Source organism: Zootoca vivipara, chromosome 3 (genome assembly GCF_965207765.1).
Source record: "Zootoca vivipara chromosome 3, rZooViv2.hap1.1, whole genome shotgun sequence".
NCBI classification, from domain to species: Eukaryota; Metazoa; Chordata; class Lepidosauria; order Squamata; family Lacertidae; genus Zootoca; species Zootoca vivipara.
The window spans coordinates 111,446,266-111,464,630 of NC_142586.1; the positions used below are offsets into that span (position 1 = coordinate 111,446,266).

The following is an 18,365-nucleotide window of genomic DNA, read 5'->3' on the forward strand; positions in this document are numbered from 1 at the left end:
GGGAAAGCCACCCTGTATCAGCAACCACTCTGCCATTATCACTGTGACAAAACATAGGATATGGTGTAACTCAGTGTCAAGTCACGGCACATCACCACCTTAATATAAACCCCACACAGCAAAACTGCAACTCAGATAATAGTGTATAACATTGGGTTGTATCTCCCTAGTCAATTTTGTGCACACTTAAAAACTCAAAAGGAGCAACTCTGGGGAAGCGAAGCTATGAAGAATGTAGGGGATGTTATTGGTTTTTGTTTTTATTATGTGTTTTGTGTTTTTTATCTTGTAATTTTATGTTGTGAACCGTCATGACATATGGGGACATAACAATATGGGGAAAGAACATTTTGTACATAAAGGCAGAGGTTTGCACAAAGCAGCCTATCTCCACAACACTCTTAAGAACTTGAGAGCATTGCTGACTCTTAAATGACTAGGATGAAGAAATTGAGGGAATGCCCATCCAATTTCAGATGACACCAAACTGGGAGGGGTAGGTAATGCCGCAGAAAACAGAATCAGGATTCAAGATTACTGTAACAGAATGGAGAACTGGACCCAAATGAACAAAATGAAATTCAATAGGGACAAATGTAAGGTTCTACACTTAGACAGGGCGAACAGTTGCACAAATATAAGATGGGGGACACCTAGCTTGCCAGTAGTATATGTGAAAAGGATATAGGAGTCTTAGTCTACCACAAGCTTAATAAGAGTCAACAGTGTGATGCAGCAGTCAAAAAAAACTAATTCTATTCTAGGCTGCATCAACGGAAATACAGTGTCCAGATCAAAGGAAGTAATACCGGTAGTACCACTCTATTCTGCCTTGGTCAGACCACACCTGGAATATTGTGTCCAGTTTTGGGTGCCCCCATTTAAGAAGAATATTGAAAAGCTGGAATGTGTGCAGAGGAGGGAGACCAAGATGATCAAGGGTCTGGAAACAAAGCTTTATGAAGAACAGTTGAGGGAGCTGGATATGTTTAGCCTGGAAAAGAAGAGGCTGAGAGGAGATATGGAAGCCATTTTCAAAAATCTCAAGGGCTGTCACATGGAAGATGGAGCAAGCTTGTTTTCTCCTGTTCCAGAGGGTAGGACTTGAACCAGTGGCTTCAAGTGAAGAAAGGAGATTCTGACTAAACTTCAGGAAAACTTTCAGACAGTAAGACCTGTTTGACAGTGTAATAGACTCCCTCAGAAAGTGGTGGATTCTCCTTCCTTGGAGGTTTTTAAGCACAGGTTGGATCACCATTTGTAATTGATGCTGTAGTTGAGATTCCTGCATTGCAGGGGGTTAGATTGATGACCCTCACGATCTCCTTCCAACTCTACAATTCTATGATTTTATTATTCTTTCCTTCCTTGAACCATAACAGGTAAGAGAATGGCACAATTAAGACACAATTAGACACAAACACCCAGTGCTACACTCCATTCCAACAACTGGAGATGCCAAAATGCCCAAGTAAGCAAAGGAAGAGGAAAACACTTGCTCCAAAATGGAGTTGTTGTGACTGTGTTTGTATTGACAGGTGGTATCCAGATACTCCTATGCATATTGCTCCATTGAAATGCCTCTGGCTACACAGATATCTCTCAACATCTGTCATGGATACTTTAGTTGAGATTCCTGCATTGCAGGGGGTTGGACTAGATGACTCTTGGGATCCCTTCCAACTCTACAGTTCTATGACATTTCCTTTGCTGAATGTGTGGATTCAGTCTAGGAACTGTTTTTATTTCTGTTAAAATAAAAAAAAGCTTGGTGATTTTCTCAGGGTATTTGATGAATCCAGAAGAATGTAGAAAAGCAAAATGCTAAACACAGACTTTTTGAACCCCTACCCATCCCAAGCCTCACTGCCAACAATAAACAGATCCCCAAAGCTTACTAAGAGCAGGGCATAATTAAAAGCAACTGAACACCAATTAATTAGTGCTGTTCTCTAAATAAATGGCTAAGAATGAAATATGGTTTCATAAAATAGTTCAGTGCGGAGATGTTAGCAACTGGTCTTTGAAGAGTGAATGGAGCCACCCCAAGGGGCTATAGTCTATCTAATTCTCATCGATTAAACAAGACCTCCTCCAGGAAAACAGAACACTTCAAAAGCAGAAAACCTTATCTACAGACACATTCCAACCAATTTTTTAAAAGGCTTATTAGAAAGAAGAGCAATTGACTGTTTGAAAGCAAGGTGCATGTTCTCAAATTATTAAGTGAACACTTCCTCTTTGATTGTACTATCACAGGCAGAGATTGTACCAAGGGGGTACTTTAGTTTTTTGTTTAAGATTGGATATCTGAAATCCAGGACTCAGGGAATCTGCAAGGTTGAAATTGTGGGGAGCAGAAGTATAAAGTCTTTTCTCCATTATCTCTTGCAGGGAAGCCCAAACATATGCTTACACTATTGGCTGTATGTAGGAGAAGAAAAAGAATATAACATTTACAGTTTATCCATCAGCCTTTCCAAGCATGCCTGGGTAAACCTAACTGACATTTGTTGTTGTTTAGTCGTTTAGTCGTGTCCAACTCTTCGTGACCCCCATGGACCAGAGCACACCAGGCACTCCTGTCTTCCACTGCCTCCCACAGTTTGGTCAAACTCATGTTGGTAGCTTTGAGAACACTGCCCAACCATCTTGTCCTCTGTCACCCCCTTCTCCTTGTGCCCTCAATCTTTCCCAACATCAGGGTCTTTTCCAGGAAGTATTCTCTTCTCATGAGGTGGCCAAAGTATTGGAGCCTCAGCTAAAGTATTGGATCCTCCTCATTTGCCAACTGACATAGTTCGGCAAATTTTAAAGGTATGTCACCAGTTAAGTGTCCAAGGAAACACTTCCATTTATATAGGAGAGGTTAAAATGCTTTAAAAGATATTCACCAATGTGTTTAACCCTATGATGGAAAACAGAGTGAAGAAATAAAAATGTGTTTCAAAGAGAACACATTATTTTATTTATTTGAAATACGTTTAGGCTACCCTTCAGTCAAACTATCGGGGTGGTTTATAATAAAATAGTTTAAAAACCCAGAAATATTGATATAAAATCACAATAAAATAAACACAAAGCATAACCTTAAAAATTCAGAAGAGCAGGAGGGAATCTTCATCAAACACACATTCCAGACTACAAAATCTGTGTAAATAAAAGTGTGTTTGAATGGCACTGAAAAGACAACACAGTTGGCCCTAGGCAAACTTCCCTGGATAAAGCATTCCTTAAGCAGAAAAGGCCCTCTTTCTGGTCATTGTCCACCTACCTTCAAATGCTAGAGGGATGTGGAGGAGAGCTTCAGATGATGAACACAGTGTTTGAGTATATTCATGTTGTAGAAGATGGTCCTTTAGTTTTCGAGGCCTAGGCCCTTTTTAACAGGTGACACTAAAACTGCAGGAAAGAAGAGGTGCAATTATTACAGCTACTTACTAACTTGCATGGTCAGTTCAAAAATCTGATACAATTACATTTAAACCCACATTTTGCTTCTTCACACCAACAGTGGGAGAGGCTGTGAAGTCCTTTGAAGGGTATCTGTGAAATCAGTCTTGGCTTTTTGCATTTTGTGCTCTTCCCTAGCAAAACTAACTACCAAATGTAAAATGATGTTAATTACATAGGGTATGTATTTTTAAAATTGCTGATTAGCTGCAGCTCAATTCCCCAGGATGAGTCCCAGCTGGGGCAGGGAGGGCAAAACTACTGTATCTTTGGTCGCGATGTTGAAGAGGGGATTGTGGTAGATACATCTAGTCCCACAAGAATGAAAAAATACGCACTTATTGAAATTCTCTCTTGGATCAGAAGGTGGTCAGAATCTACTAGTGGCCCTCTGGGTGATTTACAGGAGACTGGCAAGGTTTCTGACTCCCAATTGGTTAACAATTGCAACAATATAATTTTCCCAATCTAAATTGGGAAAGCTGACATGGAAAGCTATCCAGAAGTGAACTTTTGTGTCAAAGAACTGTTAGCTCAGTTCAGTTCTGGTAATGAAAATAAAGTCCTAGTCTCAGAATTTCATTCTATTGTTCATTCTAACTGTCTTTTGCACCTGACTGGTTGTTAGATATCCAGTCAAAAACAACGGAGTAATGACAAACCTAAAGTCTGCCCATCTCTGTTCTATATGTTGCTTATGAGAATCCCATCCTCCTTTGCATGTGGTCCCCAAGTTGGCCATTCCGTTGACTAAGTTCCCCTAGTTCACTTTACTCACACAGTTCAGGGTGCTCCAATAATTATCAGCCACCCCTGCCTTTAAAGTTTCTCTGCAAGCAGCAATCAGAATTGCATGCAATCTCTGCATGAAGCTAATGAATTCATGACCAAGGCTACTCCTAGGCACGTTAACAATATCCTTTATCAGAGTATTACTGTCCAACTTTAATGCTGAGCACCAGGCCCTTGGCCATGCCTGAACTAATAATGGAACCAACAAGCTAGGACAGCATTTCAAGGTAAGTAATGCTTTCACACAAGGCTCTCCTTGTTAAACATTTCTCTTTTAAAAAAACACACCCAAAAAACCTTGACTGTTCCTTATTTCTAAAATAAAAAAGTACTTCTATATTTCTCTGCCACTAAGCCAAGTAAGCAATTTTTTTTGACAGCTTGATGGGGGCAGCTGCTGAATTGGAGTCTAGGTACTACAGTACAGTGGTACCTCTACTTACGAATTTAATGCTTTCCAAATGCACATTTGTAAGTCGAAAAAAATTGTAAGTTGAATCCCATAGGAATGCATTGGGAGAAAAATTCTTAAGTCGAAGCAACCCTATCTAAAAATTCGTAAGTAGAAAAAATCCTATCTAAACTGCATACAAGATGGCGGACGGAGCTCCATTCGTAAGTAGAAACATTCGTAAGTAGAGTTATTCGTAAGTAGAGGTACCACTGTATACTGCTTTGACAGGGATTTAGGGAGGCCTGTGATATGGTCAAGAGGCCTTATGATTGAGGGTCATCATGAGGATAGAATCTTGCTTTAGATGAGAAAATGGAGATTCTCACATTAGCAGATTGAGTGACCTGTGTCAATTACCGTACAGCATCAGTTCACAAGTGGAATACATGTGGTCTAAAGATCCATGATATCTCACAATTTGAGTAGATAAGTAAAGTGTGGGGTTCCTTGGGGTTCAATTTTATCCCTCATGCTGTTTAAAATATACAGGGTGAATCCTTTAAAAGAGGCCCGGTGGAACATGTGTACTCTGTATTCATGGGGCCTCTTTTAAAGGACTCACCCTGTACATGAAATGACTGAGTGGCGTCATATGGAGTTTTTAGTACATTTTTAGCAATACACTGATGACACACAGCTCTACTTCTCTTTTACACCTGCAGGTGTGGCAGTGAATGTGTTGAACCAGTGTCTTGCCTTAGTAATGGAGTGGAGGAGAGCCAATAAACTGAAGCTCAATCCATAAGACTGAGGCCCTGTTAGTGGGTGGTTCCCTGCTCTTGAAAGGTCGCCTGCTCTTGTTGAAGTTACACTCCCTTTGAAGGAGCAGGTACACAGCTTGGGGGTACTTCTGGAACCCTTGCTGTCGCTTGAAGTTCAGGTGGCTTCCATTAGCCTTCCATTAGCTTCGAATGGTGCCCAGCTCCACCACTTTCTGGACAGGGATAGCCTAACTCTCTATCCTCTTGTGAGAATCTGAAGGGGTCAAATAAACCAGAGTTAAGGGTGCTGGGTTCAGACATAATGCCAAGCCATAGTTAAAATTTCCATGATTCATAAGCTAATAAAAACCTTGACTCCAGATCATGACCTGTTGGCAGTTTAACAAAACATGGGTAAGTGTTATGTGCAAACCTACCAGACCAAACTGTAGTCCTGGGTTCAGACACCAATTCCCCTCGTGGTTTGTTTACCTGCTCATACGAAAGGAGGAGAAAAGTGGGAGAACACAGGCTGCATCCACTAACATGCAGCTTGTGCATAGTACAGTATGGCTTAATAAACTAAGCTTCGTAGCTTAGTATAACATGTGAATGCGGCAGCGTTCTATTGTTTGTCATAACTATTCTAAAAGCTGAAATTGGGCAGGAAAGGGGGGGGCTCCAATGCAGCATTATAACCACTTTTCAAACTCTACAGTTAATAATTAAAATGGTTCAATTAAATATCCATGATTAGATTTGCTTGCAGTAAGCATTCTGCTGTCCTACTTGTTTTGTTCCACTAATGTGATGAATGAAAAAGATGCCCATTGTTTGTCAATATATATTTAATCTAGAGCACAAATGACTGTAAATAGGTTACTTCATAATACAGTTAGCAGAAATGTAGGACAGTAAGACATCTCAAGAGATCGGCATTGCCTATCTTTTCACCCCTCACACCTCTATACTTTTGGCATCCCATCAGGTTTGTGTGTTGTCTTGCTCTAGATAGAAAAGACATTTCTTTCTCTTTTTTGTAGATGACTGGCTCAGATAATCAAAGTTGAAAAACCAGGGGCGATGATACCACTGAGCTATCAGAACAAGCCTGGTTGTAAATTTAAACACCACTTTTATTCATTAATCTCCAACAGCTAAAGACAAACTAAAAGGAAAATTAACATGATTGCAATGGAAGCACTCTTGTACCCTGGGGCTATTTTGGGGCCTGCTGAGAGAGAGTGAGCTGATCAAAGAAAGAGACCGCATCAAGGCTAGTGTGATTAGTGTGGCTTCACTGTGTTAATGGTTAGTTTCTCGTTCCTAAACTGTTTTGAGAGCTCGCCAGTACCACAATTAATCTGGGCTTCAATTTGGAGTGAAATGGCGCGGATGGACTGTCCAGTCTAATGACAGTATTTCACTGGGGACTAAATGTAAGCAATCAGAGCCAGAATATAATTAGTGGGTGCTCTGAGGTTGTAATCATTGGGGTGGGGGTTCTCTCAGGCTACAATTCCTCCCCTTTTATGTTATATAAATGCAGAGATACAAAAGAGAATAACTTTGTATTTTACATATTATTAAGTAATTGTTTCCCAACCTATGCCTTAGGGAAGGGGCATGTTGAATAAAACAAAAGGACAGGGAACCATCATGGCTCCAATGGCAAAGGGCCATTGCACACTTTAAATGACTGTGACATTTACATATTTACATAACAGATGGGCATCCTTACATACCTATGCATATGTGTCTGGGAGCCCCACATGAACAAATATGTTTAAGGGCATATACAATTGTCATTCTCTCTTTACATGTTTGCTTTAGGAAATGCCAGTGTGCCTCCTGCTGTAAGCATGATTGCCATGTAAAGTGTGGAGCCATTCCAAGGTGTTGGGTATTGAATGTAAATGTAGGGGAACCAGATTCAAATCCCCACTCAGCTATGAAGCCCAGTGGGTGGCCTTGGACTGTCTGGGGCTAATGTACTTCACAGAGAGCTGTTGTGAGGGCAAAACACGCCACTGTTTACTCCTCAGAGGTGTGGGATGCAAACATTACAATGTAGCAATTAAAAAGTGTGCTGCTTGGATTATATATCCACCTGCCTCTGTCTCTGCTGGAGGGATCAATTAGCCTCCCTCCAACCCCACCACTTGCCCAAATACATGTGGCAAAAACTCATTCAGGGCATATGTACAGAAGCCATAGCAAGAAGTACAGCTTACTTATTAATCAAACTTATACCCTGCCCTTCCTCCCTGTCCGAAATAAGCCCATGGTGAGATCACTTTTATCTTGCAAGGTAAAAACTGTGTATGTCCTGCATGGCACATCCTGAGCCCTCTAATACAGGCTGCTATCCTCAGATGCACTGAAGGATGGTCCCATTCCTTATGTTGAAGTGAGCTTCGGTGGCCAATCTGCTCAGCTTCTATATGGGAGGGCACCATCCTGGTCCTTCGCCACAGGCAACAAAATGTCTCAGGGCAGCCCTGTGCCCCCTCCATCCTATTTATATGACTTGGGACCTTCTAGGGTGTTCTAACCCTTCTAACGCTTCCATCATAGGATCAAATTGCACTTATGAGTAAATAAAGCCATATATCATAAAAACACGAAAGTCTCTGCTGTCCCTCATTTCAAGGAAACCAAAAAGTGCCTGGGACCCCTGGAATCTCGCACCCCACTCAGAGATTGGGGTGGCGTGCAATAATACATTTTAAGGTTTGTGGCAGTCAAACCATGTTATCCTGTCTGCCAGCTACTGGTATAATTGACCCTCAACCAGAACCAAACACGGACCTGGAGAATCTCTGGACAAAGTATGTGAACATGTAGGAAAACTCCAGGTCTTCTGTGGAGTTAGACTTTTGCCAGTGTACTAGCTACTCTCTTCCAGCCTAGCCTACCTTGCAGGATTGTTGTAAGGATAAAAATGGAAGGGGTGTGAACCATGCAGCAGACAAATACATACCAGTATAACCTTATGGGACGTGGGTGGCGCTGCGGTCTAAACCACTGAGCCTCTGGGGATTGCCAGTCAGAAGGTCGGCGTTTCGAATCCCCACAATGGGGTGAGCTCCCCTTGCTCTGTCCCAGCTCCTGCCAACCTAGCAGTTGGAAAGCACGCCAGTGCAAGTAGATACCGGTAGATAGGTACTGCTGTGGCGGGAAGGTAAACAGCATTTCCATGCACTCTGGTTTCCATCACGGTGTTCTGTTGCGCCAGAAGCGGTTTATTCATGCTGGCCACATGACCCGGAAAGATGTCTGTGGACAAATACTGGCTCCCTCGGCATGAAAACGAGATGAACACTGCAACCCCATAGTCACCTTTGACTGGACTTAACCGTCCAGGGGTCCTTTATCTTTTACCTTTATAACCTTATATTGTAAACCGTCCTGTGATCCTCAAATGAAGGACAGTAAGTAAGTAAGTAAGTAAATAATCCTTGCACACATCTGAGAAAGCCAACTCTGGCGCACCATGGCTTATGCCATAAAAATGTGTTGAGTCTATGAAGATGCCTCCTCCTTGTTTTTTGCTGCAACAAACTACGTCGTAGTTGCAAGTCTTTCTAGGTGGGTTTTTTGTTTTGTTTTTTTTGCAACAAACTAATAATGCAGCTGCCTCCCCTGGAACTTGCATTTGCCCGGAGAGCTTAAAAAGGAAGTTTTTAGTTGTTTCCCCCAAAATAGCAAAATCACTCTGGTGTCCTTTTTAAGATTGCAAACCTGAGACTTTCTTCTCTTCTTATTTTCTTGATATGTAAGCTGCTCTGGGAGCCTTTTTTGTGTGTGTGTGTGGGGTTTGAAAAATAGGAAAGAGGAGTTTTAAATACAAATGAAGCAAATCTAGCACTGGGTTTTTTCTTGTATAAGCTGGAAGCCAGTGGATCGCACAACATTTCTAAGCACCAACTAAAACATTTATTTGTAATTTGCCTTATTGCCGACCTTCCAAAGAATCCAAGTGCTGTTCTCAACAGCCATATTTAAACAGCAGCAAAACAGGAAGGTACCAAGGATTTAAGATGGTGATGATGTTAGTAGGAACAGGGGCTGGAACACATTTTCAAGCGTCCAATTTCTGTTTTCAACACCAGCTCCCTATTTTTTTCTTTAAAAAAATTTCTCTTGCAACGATAAGCAGCGCCAAAAATACCCACACGACACCACAACACTTTTCCCTTTTCCTAATGGCCCAACCTAAAAACCAATCGTTCCCAGGCTCTTCTTTGCTTAACAAAAGCGACAAAATCGGACTCCGCTTTCCACGGTGGCGTGAGGGGAATGCGGTTAGTTTCACACACAGCGGTTTTGTTACTTTAACCTTTTATTTTTATTATTATTACCGATATATATGTATTTCCATTCTACCCTCACGCAGCGCTTCGTGAGGGGAAAAGAGGAGAGAGAAAAAGGCGGGAAAAGCCGTTATAGACTCTCCCGTCGCCGCGCAAAGGCTCATGGGAAAACATTCCCCCCTCCCCCGCCTCCCGCGCTCCGTCCCGGGTCGCGAGAGCGGTGGGCGGACGCTTCGGCGTAGAAGCGAGGTGGTTGTCATGCCACGTAGCGACGGCAGGGGGCGCGGCGGCTGCGGCTGCGCTCCTTATATAACAGGGCGGAGGGAGTGGGCGTGGCTTGGCTGCAGGTGGCTGCGTCCCGCGCTGGAAGCAGGAGGTGCGCCCGGAGCTCGCGCTGGCGGTGGCTATGAAGGAGACTTGCGGGTAAGGGGTGGGCGTGGTCCTGCTGCTGCTGCATCATTCATTCATTCATTCATTCAATTCATTCATTGTCCAGGAACCAGCAGCTACTCTCGGCGTGGGATGGGTTTGGGGGCGGGCGAGCGAGCGAATGCTTCCCGCTCTCCTCGCCCAGTTTTTTTTTTGTTTTTAACAATAACAATAATAATACAGTAATTCTTTACATATTTGAAACTTGGCAGCGTCCTTGGGGGAATTTGCTTTTACTGCACCCGTTTTTAGCTCTCTCTGTGCACAGGAGCTGTAATTAGTTTATTGCAGCCAAACAGCATCGCAACAGCCTCAACTGCGCTTAGAAACGGCTGGAAGCACGTCTTGCTGCTACTCCTAGTTCCGATGGTAGTTACGTGCTTTTGTGTTTTTGCATTGTAAGCCTCCCTGTGACCCTCAGATGAAGGGCGGCGTGGAAATTTAATAAATCGTAACAATAATAAATACTGTGGCATGTGCTTTTGCGTGCCAGAATTGGTATTGCCAGATGCAAAATTGGCAAGAGGGTGTTGTGGCTGGGTTTTTTGTGTTAATTATTACTATTATATATTAATTTGTACCCCGCCCTTTTCCTTGACTGGGCTCAAGGCGGCTCACAGGTAAAAACAAGAACTCCATCTCCACTGTTCCCCCTAGGTTCTTCTTCAGGGCAGACAAGATGAAGTATAACAACTCCACAAAGCACATACGTTAAAACGCCTGAATTTCACACAGTGTTTTGTTTGTTGACCACCAGGCTAAAAGGGGTTAAGACAAAGTCATGCCTCTGGCTACCATTTACTGGGAATTGCAGGTGAGGAGAGCTTGCTGGATTTGGCCAAAGGCCCATCTACGGTACAGTATTCCAGCTCCGTATTCTCACAGTGGGAAGCCTATAAGCCGAACATGTGCATAGCAGCCACAGCTCTCCTAAGGTTCCCAGCAACTGGCATTCAAAGGCATGCTGCCTCCCACAGTGGTGGTGTTCGAAAATGGTACACAAAGCAGAAAGAGATTCTCACCCAGTCTGCTCCCGGATGTGCATATTTTGTGTAGATGGATATTCAAAAAGGTGAGCCCCCAGCTGCTCTCAGAAGTGAAAAAGACCACCCCCGTATTATCATGCCGTGTATTGCAAATAATAATAATAATGCTCTGTCGGCGCTACACTCCTGGTCAACAGTTAGATTCCCTGGAGTGGAGAACCACTTTGACAATAGGATTTGTGGGGAAGAGGGAGTTTTGCTAAGGTCCTGCCTCACACCTCTACAAATGCTCCATCCGTTAAAGTATTTTACTTGGCCACTGAAGGACCAGGCAGCATGGGCGTAGCCAGGATTTGTTCAGGGGGCAGGCGAGGCATTATGTTGGAGGGGTAGAACCGAGTTATCGTTGACGCGGTTGGTATGTTAAGTATTTTTATTTATTTGATTTGGGGGGCATTTGCACTCCCAGGCTATGCCTATGCTAGGCAGTATCGCTCAGAGTATTGAGGTTTCCCCCCCCCAAAGGTCTGGTAAAAGCATCAGTTATATGGTAGTAATAGAAGTTTAATAATAATCTGCCATGAGGAACTTGAACTATTTATTCACCTCACCCTTTATTTTTACCCTGCCATCAAATAATGTCATAAATGTTGCACACATACTACATTTCCAAATAATAATAATTTTATTACAGTGGTACCTCTACTTACGAATTTAATGCGTTCCGAACGCACATTCGTAAGTAGAAAAAAATTGTAAGTCGAATCCCATAGGAATGCATTGGGAGAAAAAATTCGTTAAGTCGAAGCAACCCTATCTAAAAATTCGTAAGTAGAAAAAATCCTATCTAAACCGCATCCAAGCTGGTGGACGGAGCTCCGTTCGTAAGTAGAAACATTCGTAAGTAGAAACATTCGTAAGTAGAGGTACCACTGTATTTGTATCTTGCCCATCTGGCTGGGTTGCCCCAGATGGGGCAATCATAACTTGTATTAGTTTTAAATTGGCAATATCAATATAACATTATGGTGTACTAATAAAATGAAGAATCTTCTTCATGCTTTCCTACCTATCCCAATAAAATGTGCCCTCCAAAAGGGGGTCGGAAGAGATCGGAAAAGGAAAAGGAGTTTGGTTATGCCAGGATTGGTCTGTGGTGCCATCTTTTAAAATAAAAAGTAAGGTACTTGTTGGTTCTATCGGGGTTAACTTTAGTTGGAAGCCTGACTTAGCAAGTGCTTTATCAGAAAGCAAATGCTATGGTACTGTTAGTTTATGTATTTTAAAATATTTTAAACCTGTCCTTCATCGCAAAAGCAATCCCAGGACAAGGGTGTACAAAAACAGGAATAACCATTTATAAAAATGGGAGCAGATAAAAACCACAGTAAAAGCAATAGCAGCGGCAGCAATACCACCACAGCACAAATCCATGTGTACCAGGGATGAGGAACCTGTGGCTCCCTCTATCTGGTGTAGGACTACAAATTCCATCATCCCTGACCGTTGCCCATGCCTGTGGGGGCTGATGAGAGTTTTAGTTCAACAACATCTAGAGCAGTGTTTCCCAACCTTTGGTTTCCAGCTGTTTTTAAACTACAACTCCCATCATCCCTAGCTAGCAAGACCAAGGTCAGGGATGGTGGGAATTGTAGTCCAAAAACAGCTGGAGGCCAAAGGTTGGGAAACACTGATCTAGAGGATAACCAGTTCCCTATTGCTGATATATACGGTCCATTACATAGTGGCTTTGAAGAAAAGGCAGTGAGATGGATTACCCAAGCATGTTGGTAGTCCATGAAATAAGCCAGGCATCTCCAAACTTCGGCCCTCCAGATGTTTTGGACTACAATTCCCATCTTCCCCGACCACTGGTCCTGTTAGCTAGGGATCATGGGAGTTGTGTGCCAAAACATCTGGAGGGCCACAGTTTGGGGATGCCTGAAATAAACAATATTGATAGAGTCTTCAAGATAGTACTGTTGTTTTTCTGCAAGTGTGGCTTTGGATTATGAATGCATGTTAGTAGATTTTGGGCTGATACAGTGGTACCTTGGAAGTTGAACGGAATCTGTTCCGGAAGCCTGTTCGACTTCCAAAACGTTTGGAAACCACAGCGCGGCTTCCGGTTGGCTGCAGGAAGCATTGAATGTTTGGGTTCCAAAGAATGTTCGCAAACCAGAACGCTCACTTCCGGATGTGCAGCGTTCGGAAACCAAAATTTTCGACTCCCAAGGAGTTCGGGATCCAAGGTACAACTGTATTTAGAATAAAGCTGCTTTTTATGTTAAACTGCCTACTTCTAATACAGGCATCCCCAAACGCGGCCTTCCAGATGTTTTGGGACTACAATTCGCATCATCCCTGACCACTGGTCCTGTTAGCTAGGGATGATGGGAGTTGTAGTCCCAAAACATCTGGAGGGCCAAGTTTGGGCGTGCCTGTTCCAATAGAAGTACACTTGCCGTGGTTGGTTATGGACCTGTCCTATGCCAAATCTTGTTTTGTTACATTCTGAATTTCTCTGCAGTCTTGTAAAACTGATAGTAAAAGAAATAAATAAATGAAACTTTAGCTAATGCTTTACATGGGTGAAATGGTATTTAGTACCATTTCCCTGCTGTAAGAAACTGTGGTGCTTCTTTTTAAATCACATGATGTGTCAGGGAATTGTAGACTTCCTAGATGCCTGCATTGATACTGCTAGAAAGTTTAGGCATTTACTATAATAGAAAAGTACATCATAAGTTCATTTTCCCGTGTGCAACATCACACTCACCAATGTTAATCATTTCTGCTAAATACCTGCAGTTTAGTGCATGCGGTTTTTAAAAGTGTGTGTGTTTCTGTGTGAGATAACTTCTCTCCTTTATCATGCTTAATGTGACTTTTCCTATATAGAAATTATTTGGAGAACCAGCCGCAAAGGCACTACGGGGTCACTGCTCCAATTAGCTTGGCTCCTCCAAGGGAAATAGATTACATCCACACACAGAAGCTGACTGAAGCCATGAAGCCTTTTGGTGTATTTGAAGATGAGGAAGAGCTTGGTCGCAGGTAAGAGCAAACAGGCGCAGTGTAACAGCTAAAGCGGTAAACTTTTTACAATGACAAATATATAATTTTTTATAATGACAAATATATAATATGATATCCAGGGTGTATGGGTTGTTAGGGGAGGGGGACATGTCATGATCCTTCTGGGGTAGTTTGTTCACTTTTGGTCTACGCCAGGCATCCCCAAACTGCGGCCCTCCAGATGTTTTGGTCTACAACTCCCATGATCCCTAGCTAACAGGACCAGTAGTCGGGGAAGATGGGAATTGTAGTCCAAAACATCTGGAGGGCCGAAGTTTGGGGATGCCTGGTCTACGCCCTGCACTCGGCTCCCGTCTGTGGCTTCTAGAAGCTGTCAACATGCAACGGCAGCCACACGCCGGGAACAACTTTGACTGGCCAGCTAAACCAGGTGAGGGGAGCTGATGGGTCTCAAACCCTTAAGGAGTTAGGGGCCTCCTTTGCATGCGAAGACAGGCTCCAGCAGTTTGAGCAGACAAAACCAAGAGTGGGTCAAGAAACCCACTTTCCAGCATGGACTGTAGAGGAAAGTGAGGGGCAGATGGGGCTCGTCAACCTGAGAAGGTCACCCATCTAGGAGAAGGAAAAAAGACCCTAAAACTGCTGCCTTGCGGGACATCTTCAGGAGAAGAAAGGGCTAAGGAGCAAACCCTACACAAAGCCAGAGTGGAGTCCCTAAGATGGTTGGACGGTGCCTTGTACACTTCCTTCCGGCAACTCCTGCAGCTAAGCTGGTGCCAAATGTACAGTATTGCTCTGCTTTCCTTAGGACCACATCAACGAGGGCGGGTCTTGTCGTCTGGGCAGCCCAGGACCTCCAGACACACTGCCCAGGCTTCGCAGCCTGGGGAGGTCACTTTGGTGGTGCTAACGCAGTGGTTTGACTTCACCCCTGGAGGCACACTCCATTGTCTCTCGAGAGATGCCTACTATATATCCCCACCCCCCACCCCAATAAGGGTATGAGATACCGTGTTTCCCCTATTTTAAGACGTAGTCATTATATAAGCCATAGCAGGATTTTAAGCGTTTAGGAAATATAAGCCATACCCCGAAAATAAGCCATACCTCCGAGGAGCGAGACCGCTGAGTGCCCCAGCCAGCCAGCGGGACCCAGCACGCTGGCCGCGGCAAGAGTATAGAAATAAGAAGTAAAGCAGAGAAAGAAGTCACAGCGAAGAGGGGTGTCCGGCAAGCGGCGTGGGCTGCCGCCGAGCGGGGCCGCCGAGGGGGAGGCAAGGGTGTGCGCGGGTCCTCAGGGCCCCGCAGGCAGAGCTCAGTGCCGGACCTTGCGCTGGACTCCTGAGGGGGGGGAGGCGAGGGGGCGCGAGAGTCGACTGCTTTTCAGCAGATGCTGCCGCGTGAAGCAGCTTTCCGCGTCTCGGGAGGGAGTTGCGGGCGAAGAGGTGAACAATGTGAGGCTCGAGGTGGGCGAGACGGAGGGGCAGAGAACAAAAAGTCTGGGCAGCAGGCGGCTGCACGCACCGTGGCCTCGAGCGCAGGCTGGGGAAGAGGAGGCGAAGGAGGCGCGCTCAGTGCTGTGGGGGCTGAGGCATGGTGCAGTGCCCCGAGCCTCTGGGAGCCGGCAAGAGCAGGAGGCGGCTTGCCAGGTCGGCATCCAGCAGTGCGCGCGGAGCACCCCGAGCCTCTGAGAGCCAGCAGGACGAGGAGGAGGCTTGCCGGGTCGTTGCCCAGCAGCGAGCGCGGAGCGCCCCGAGCCTCTGGGATTGTTGTTGCTGCTGCTGGAGGCTCGGGGTGCTCCGCGCGCCCGAGCCAGCAGCCTGGCCTCTCTTTTTTTGCCTGCCCGAGGCGGCCTGCCGCCCCGCCACCGGAACCGGCGGCTGCAGAGCGGAGCGCTCCGCAGTGCCAGGCGGAGCGCAGCGGCCTGGCCTCTTTTTTTTCTTTTTTGCCTGCCGCCCCGCCACCAGAACCGGCAGCTGCAAAGAGGAGCGCTCCGCAGCGCCAAGCGCTCGGAGCGCCCTGCAGCACTGGGCGGAGTGCAGCGGCCTGGCCTCTTTTTTTTTTTTTTTGCCTGCCGCCCCGCCACCGGAACCGGCAGCTGCAGAGAGGAGCGCTCCGCAGCGCCGAGGGCTCGGAGCGCCCTGCAGCGCTGGGCGGAGTGCAGCGGCCTGGCCTCTTTGGTTTTGGTTTTTTTTGCCTGCCGCCCTGCTACCGGAACCGGCAGCTGCAGAGAGGAGCGCTCCGCAGCGCCGGACGAAGCACTGAGCCAGCGGCCTGCTGCCTTGGTGCCTGGAACCAGCTGCTGCTGCAGCACCGCACAGAGCGCCCAGCAGCACCCCAGCCAGCTGCCTGGCCCCTCCGAGGAGGCCTTAAGGTACAAGACATCCCCTGAAAATAAGACACCGTGTGTTTTTTTGAGTAAAAAAAAGAATAAGACGGTGTCTTAAAAAGGGGAAAACACGGTAGTACGTTAACACACAAATGACTCTTATCAATCCATACAAATTATCCACATCTCCAGAATGTCTTGGTGACAGCACAAAAGTTGTTTTCCCCATCGTGGACAGTTGTTCCCAGAGAAGCATATAGTTTAGGCTGGGCTGTTCAGCGTAGCTCTGTCTGCAAAGATGCTTCGGAAAGTTTGTCTTCAAGGCTAGTTTCCTTTGTATATTGAACAAATGACTGCCATATTGCGTAATATTTGTTCAAATTACTAAGCTTATAGTAATTACCGGAAGGCTATCCGCGTTAATCCGCTGCAGCAAAAACAGTGAAGAGTGACCAAATTATTGCCTTTGTCAATCTCAGCCCACTTCAACAGATGCCTGAACTGGCAAGTGTCGTAGGTAGGATGAGGAAAGGAGTGAATTGAGGGGATGGATGCAGGAAGAAGGAGACAGTGACTGCTGCCTGAATGCAAAATAGTTGCCATGACCCATTAACAAGGCAGTAACAGTGATTCTTTTTTTTACTCATTAACAGTGGAATAACCAGCTTGAAGCAACCACAATTTCTACTACTCCTTTTAAATCTTCCCTTTTTAACATTTCTCCCCCATTGCAGGATAGTTGTTCTCAGTAAACTAAATAATTTGGTCAGAGAGTGGATTGTGGAGGTTGCAGAGAAGAAGGTAAGAAATTTGTCAAAGACACGATTTTTATATTGGCCTACTCTTTCTTACCTTTTGTAGCTAGGATTCTGTTGTTCTTGCTGTAAGATTCTGACCTTTTCAAAGGGTGAGCTATTAACAGCTGCCATGATGCACGCATCCTCAAGTATACAGCAAGTCCATTGCTGTGGGTGAGCCCTCTCCAACCTCCCCTCTTCTTCCCCCATACCTGCCCCACCAAGCCCTGGTTAGCAGTCCGCTAAATTCTGTGTGCACCCAACACCCTAGATCTTTCCGTAGAAGGGGTTTCCTGTCTCTGTCTCTCTCTTTTTTTGGTGGGTGGGAAACAAAAGTCAGAGCATATATTGCCTTTCTGCTGATGTGCTCGAAGGAGTTCATGCCTTAAGATATTTTAATAGACCTGCTTCAAATGGACCAAAGGACAGGGAGAAAGGAGGAAACAGGCAAATTAAAAGTACAGTGGTACCTCTAGTTACAAACTTAATTCGTTCCGGAGCTCCGTTCTTAACCTGAAACGGTTCTTAACCAGAGGCGTGCTTTCGCTAATGGGGCCTCTTGCTGCCACTGCGCCGCCAGCACACGATTTCCGTTCTCATCCTGGGGCAAAGTTCTCAACTCGAGGTAACTCTTCCAGGTTAGCGGAGTTTGTAACCTGAAGCGTTTGTAACTCGAGGTACCACTGTACCATGGCCATTGTGTAGGAGAATTCTGGGAGAGGAGGCCCCAGAGGTAAATTGGTCCTAGCCAGGCTGATGGACGGAAGAGGGTGAAGCGAGTATGTTGCTGCTTGCTCAGGTACAGCAAGGTTTCATGGCCACCGATGGTCCTTGGATGGGGAGAGAGCACTAATACTGTCTCTCCCTCTCTCCGTCCCCATGCCCCCTGGTTTACTGGCTCCAGCACCGAAGTCGTTGCTCTCACAGCGCAGAAGCTTGGGTGCTGTGCGCTCTCCATGCAGGTGTGAGAATTCTGTTGCGCCTTTCTGTGCGCAACAAGCAAGCACACTTGATGCGGCAGCAGACTTCTCGGGGGGAACCCAGTAGCTTAGATTTTCAAGGTGTAAAT

At 45.2% G+C, this 18,365-nt stretch overlaps 1 protein-coding gene across 1 annotated transcript in view; it reads left to right on the top strand.

The window, feature by feature from the left end:
* Positions 1 to 18,365, top strand: part of PAPOLG (poly(A) polymerase gamma) — a 128,745-nt gene that overhangs the window by 87,186 nt on the left and 23,194 nt on the right. Inside the window, exons 2-4 of the mRNA XM_088665452.1 lie at positions 10,064 to 10,139; positions 14,033 to 14,188; positions 17,234 to 17,300. Of these exons, the coding sequence (XP_088521578.1) occupies positions 10,064 to 10,139; positions 14,033 to 14,188; positions 17,234 to 17,300 (299 nt within the window). The remainder of the gene's footprint in view (positions 1 to 10,063; positions 10,140 to 14,032; positions 14,189 to 17,233; positions 17,301 to 18,365) is intronic.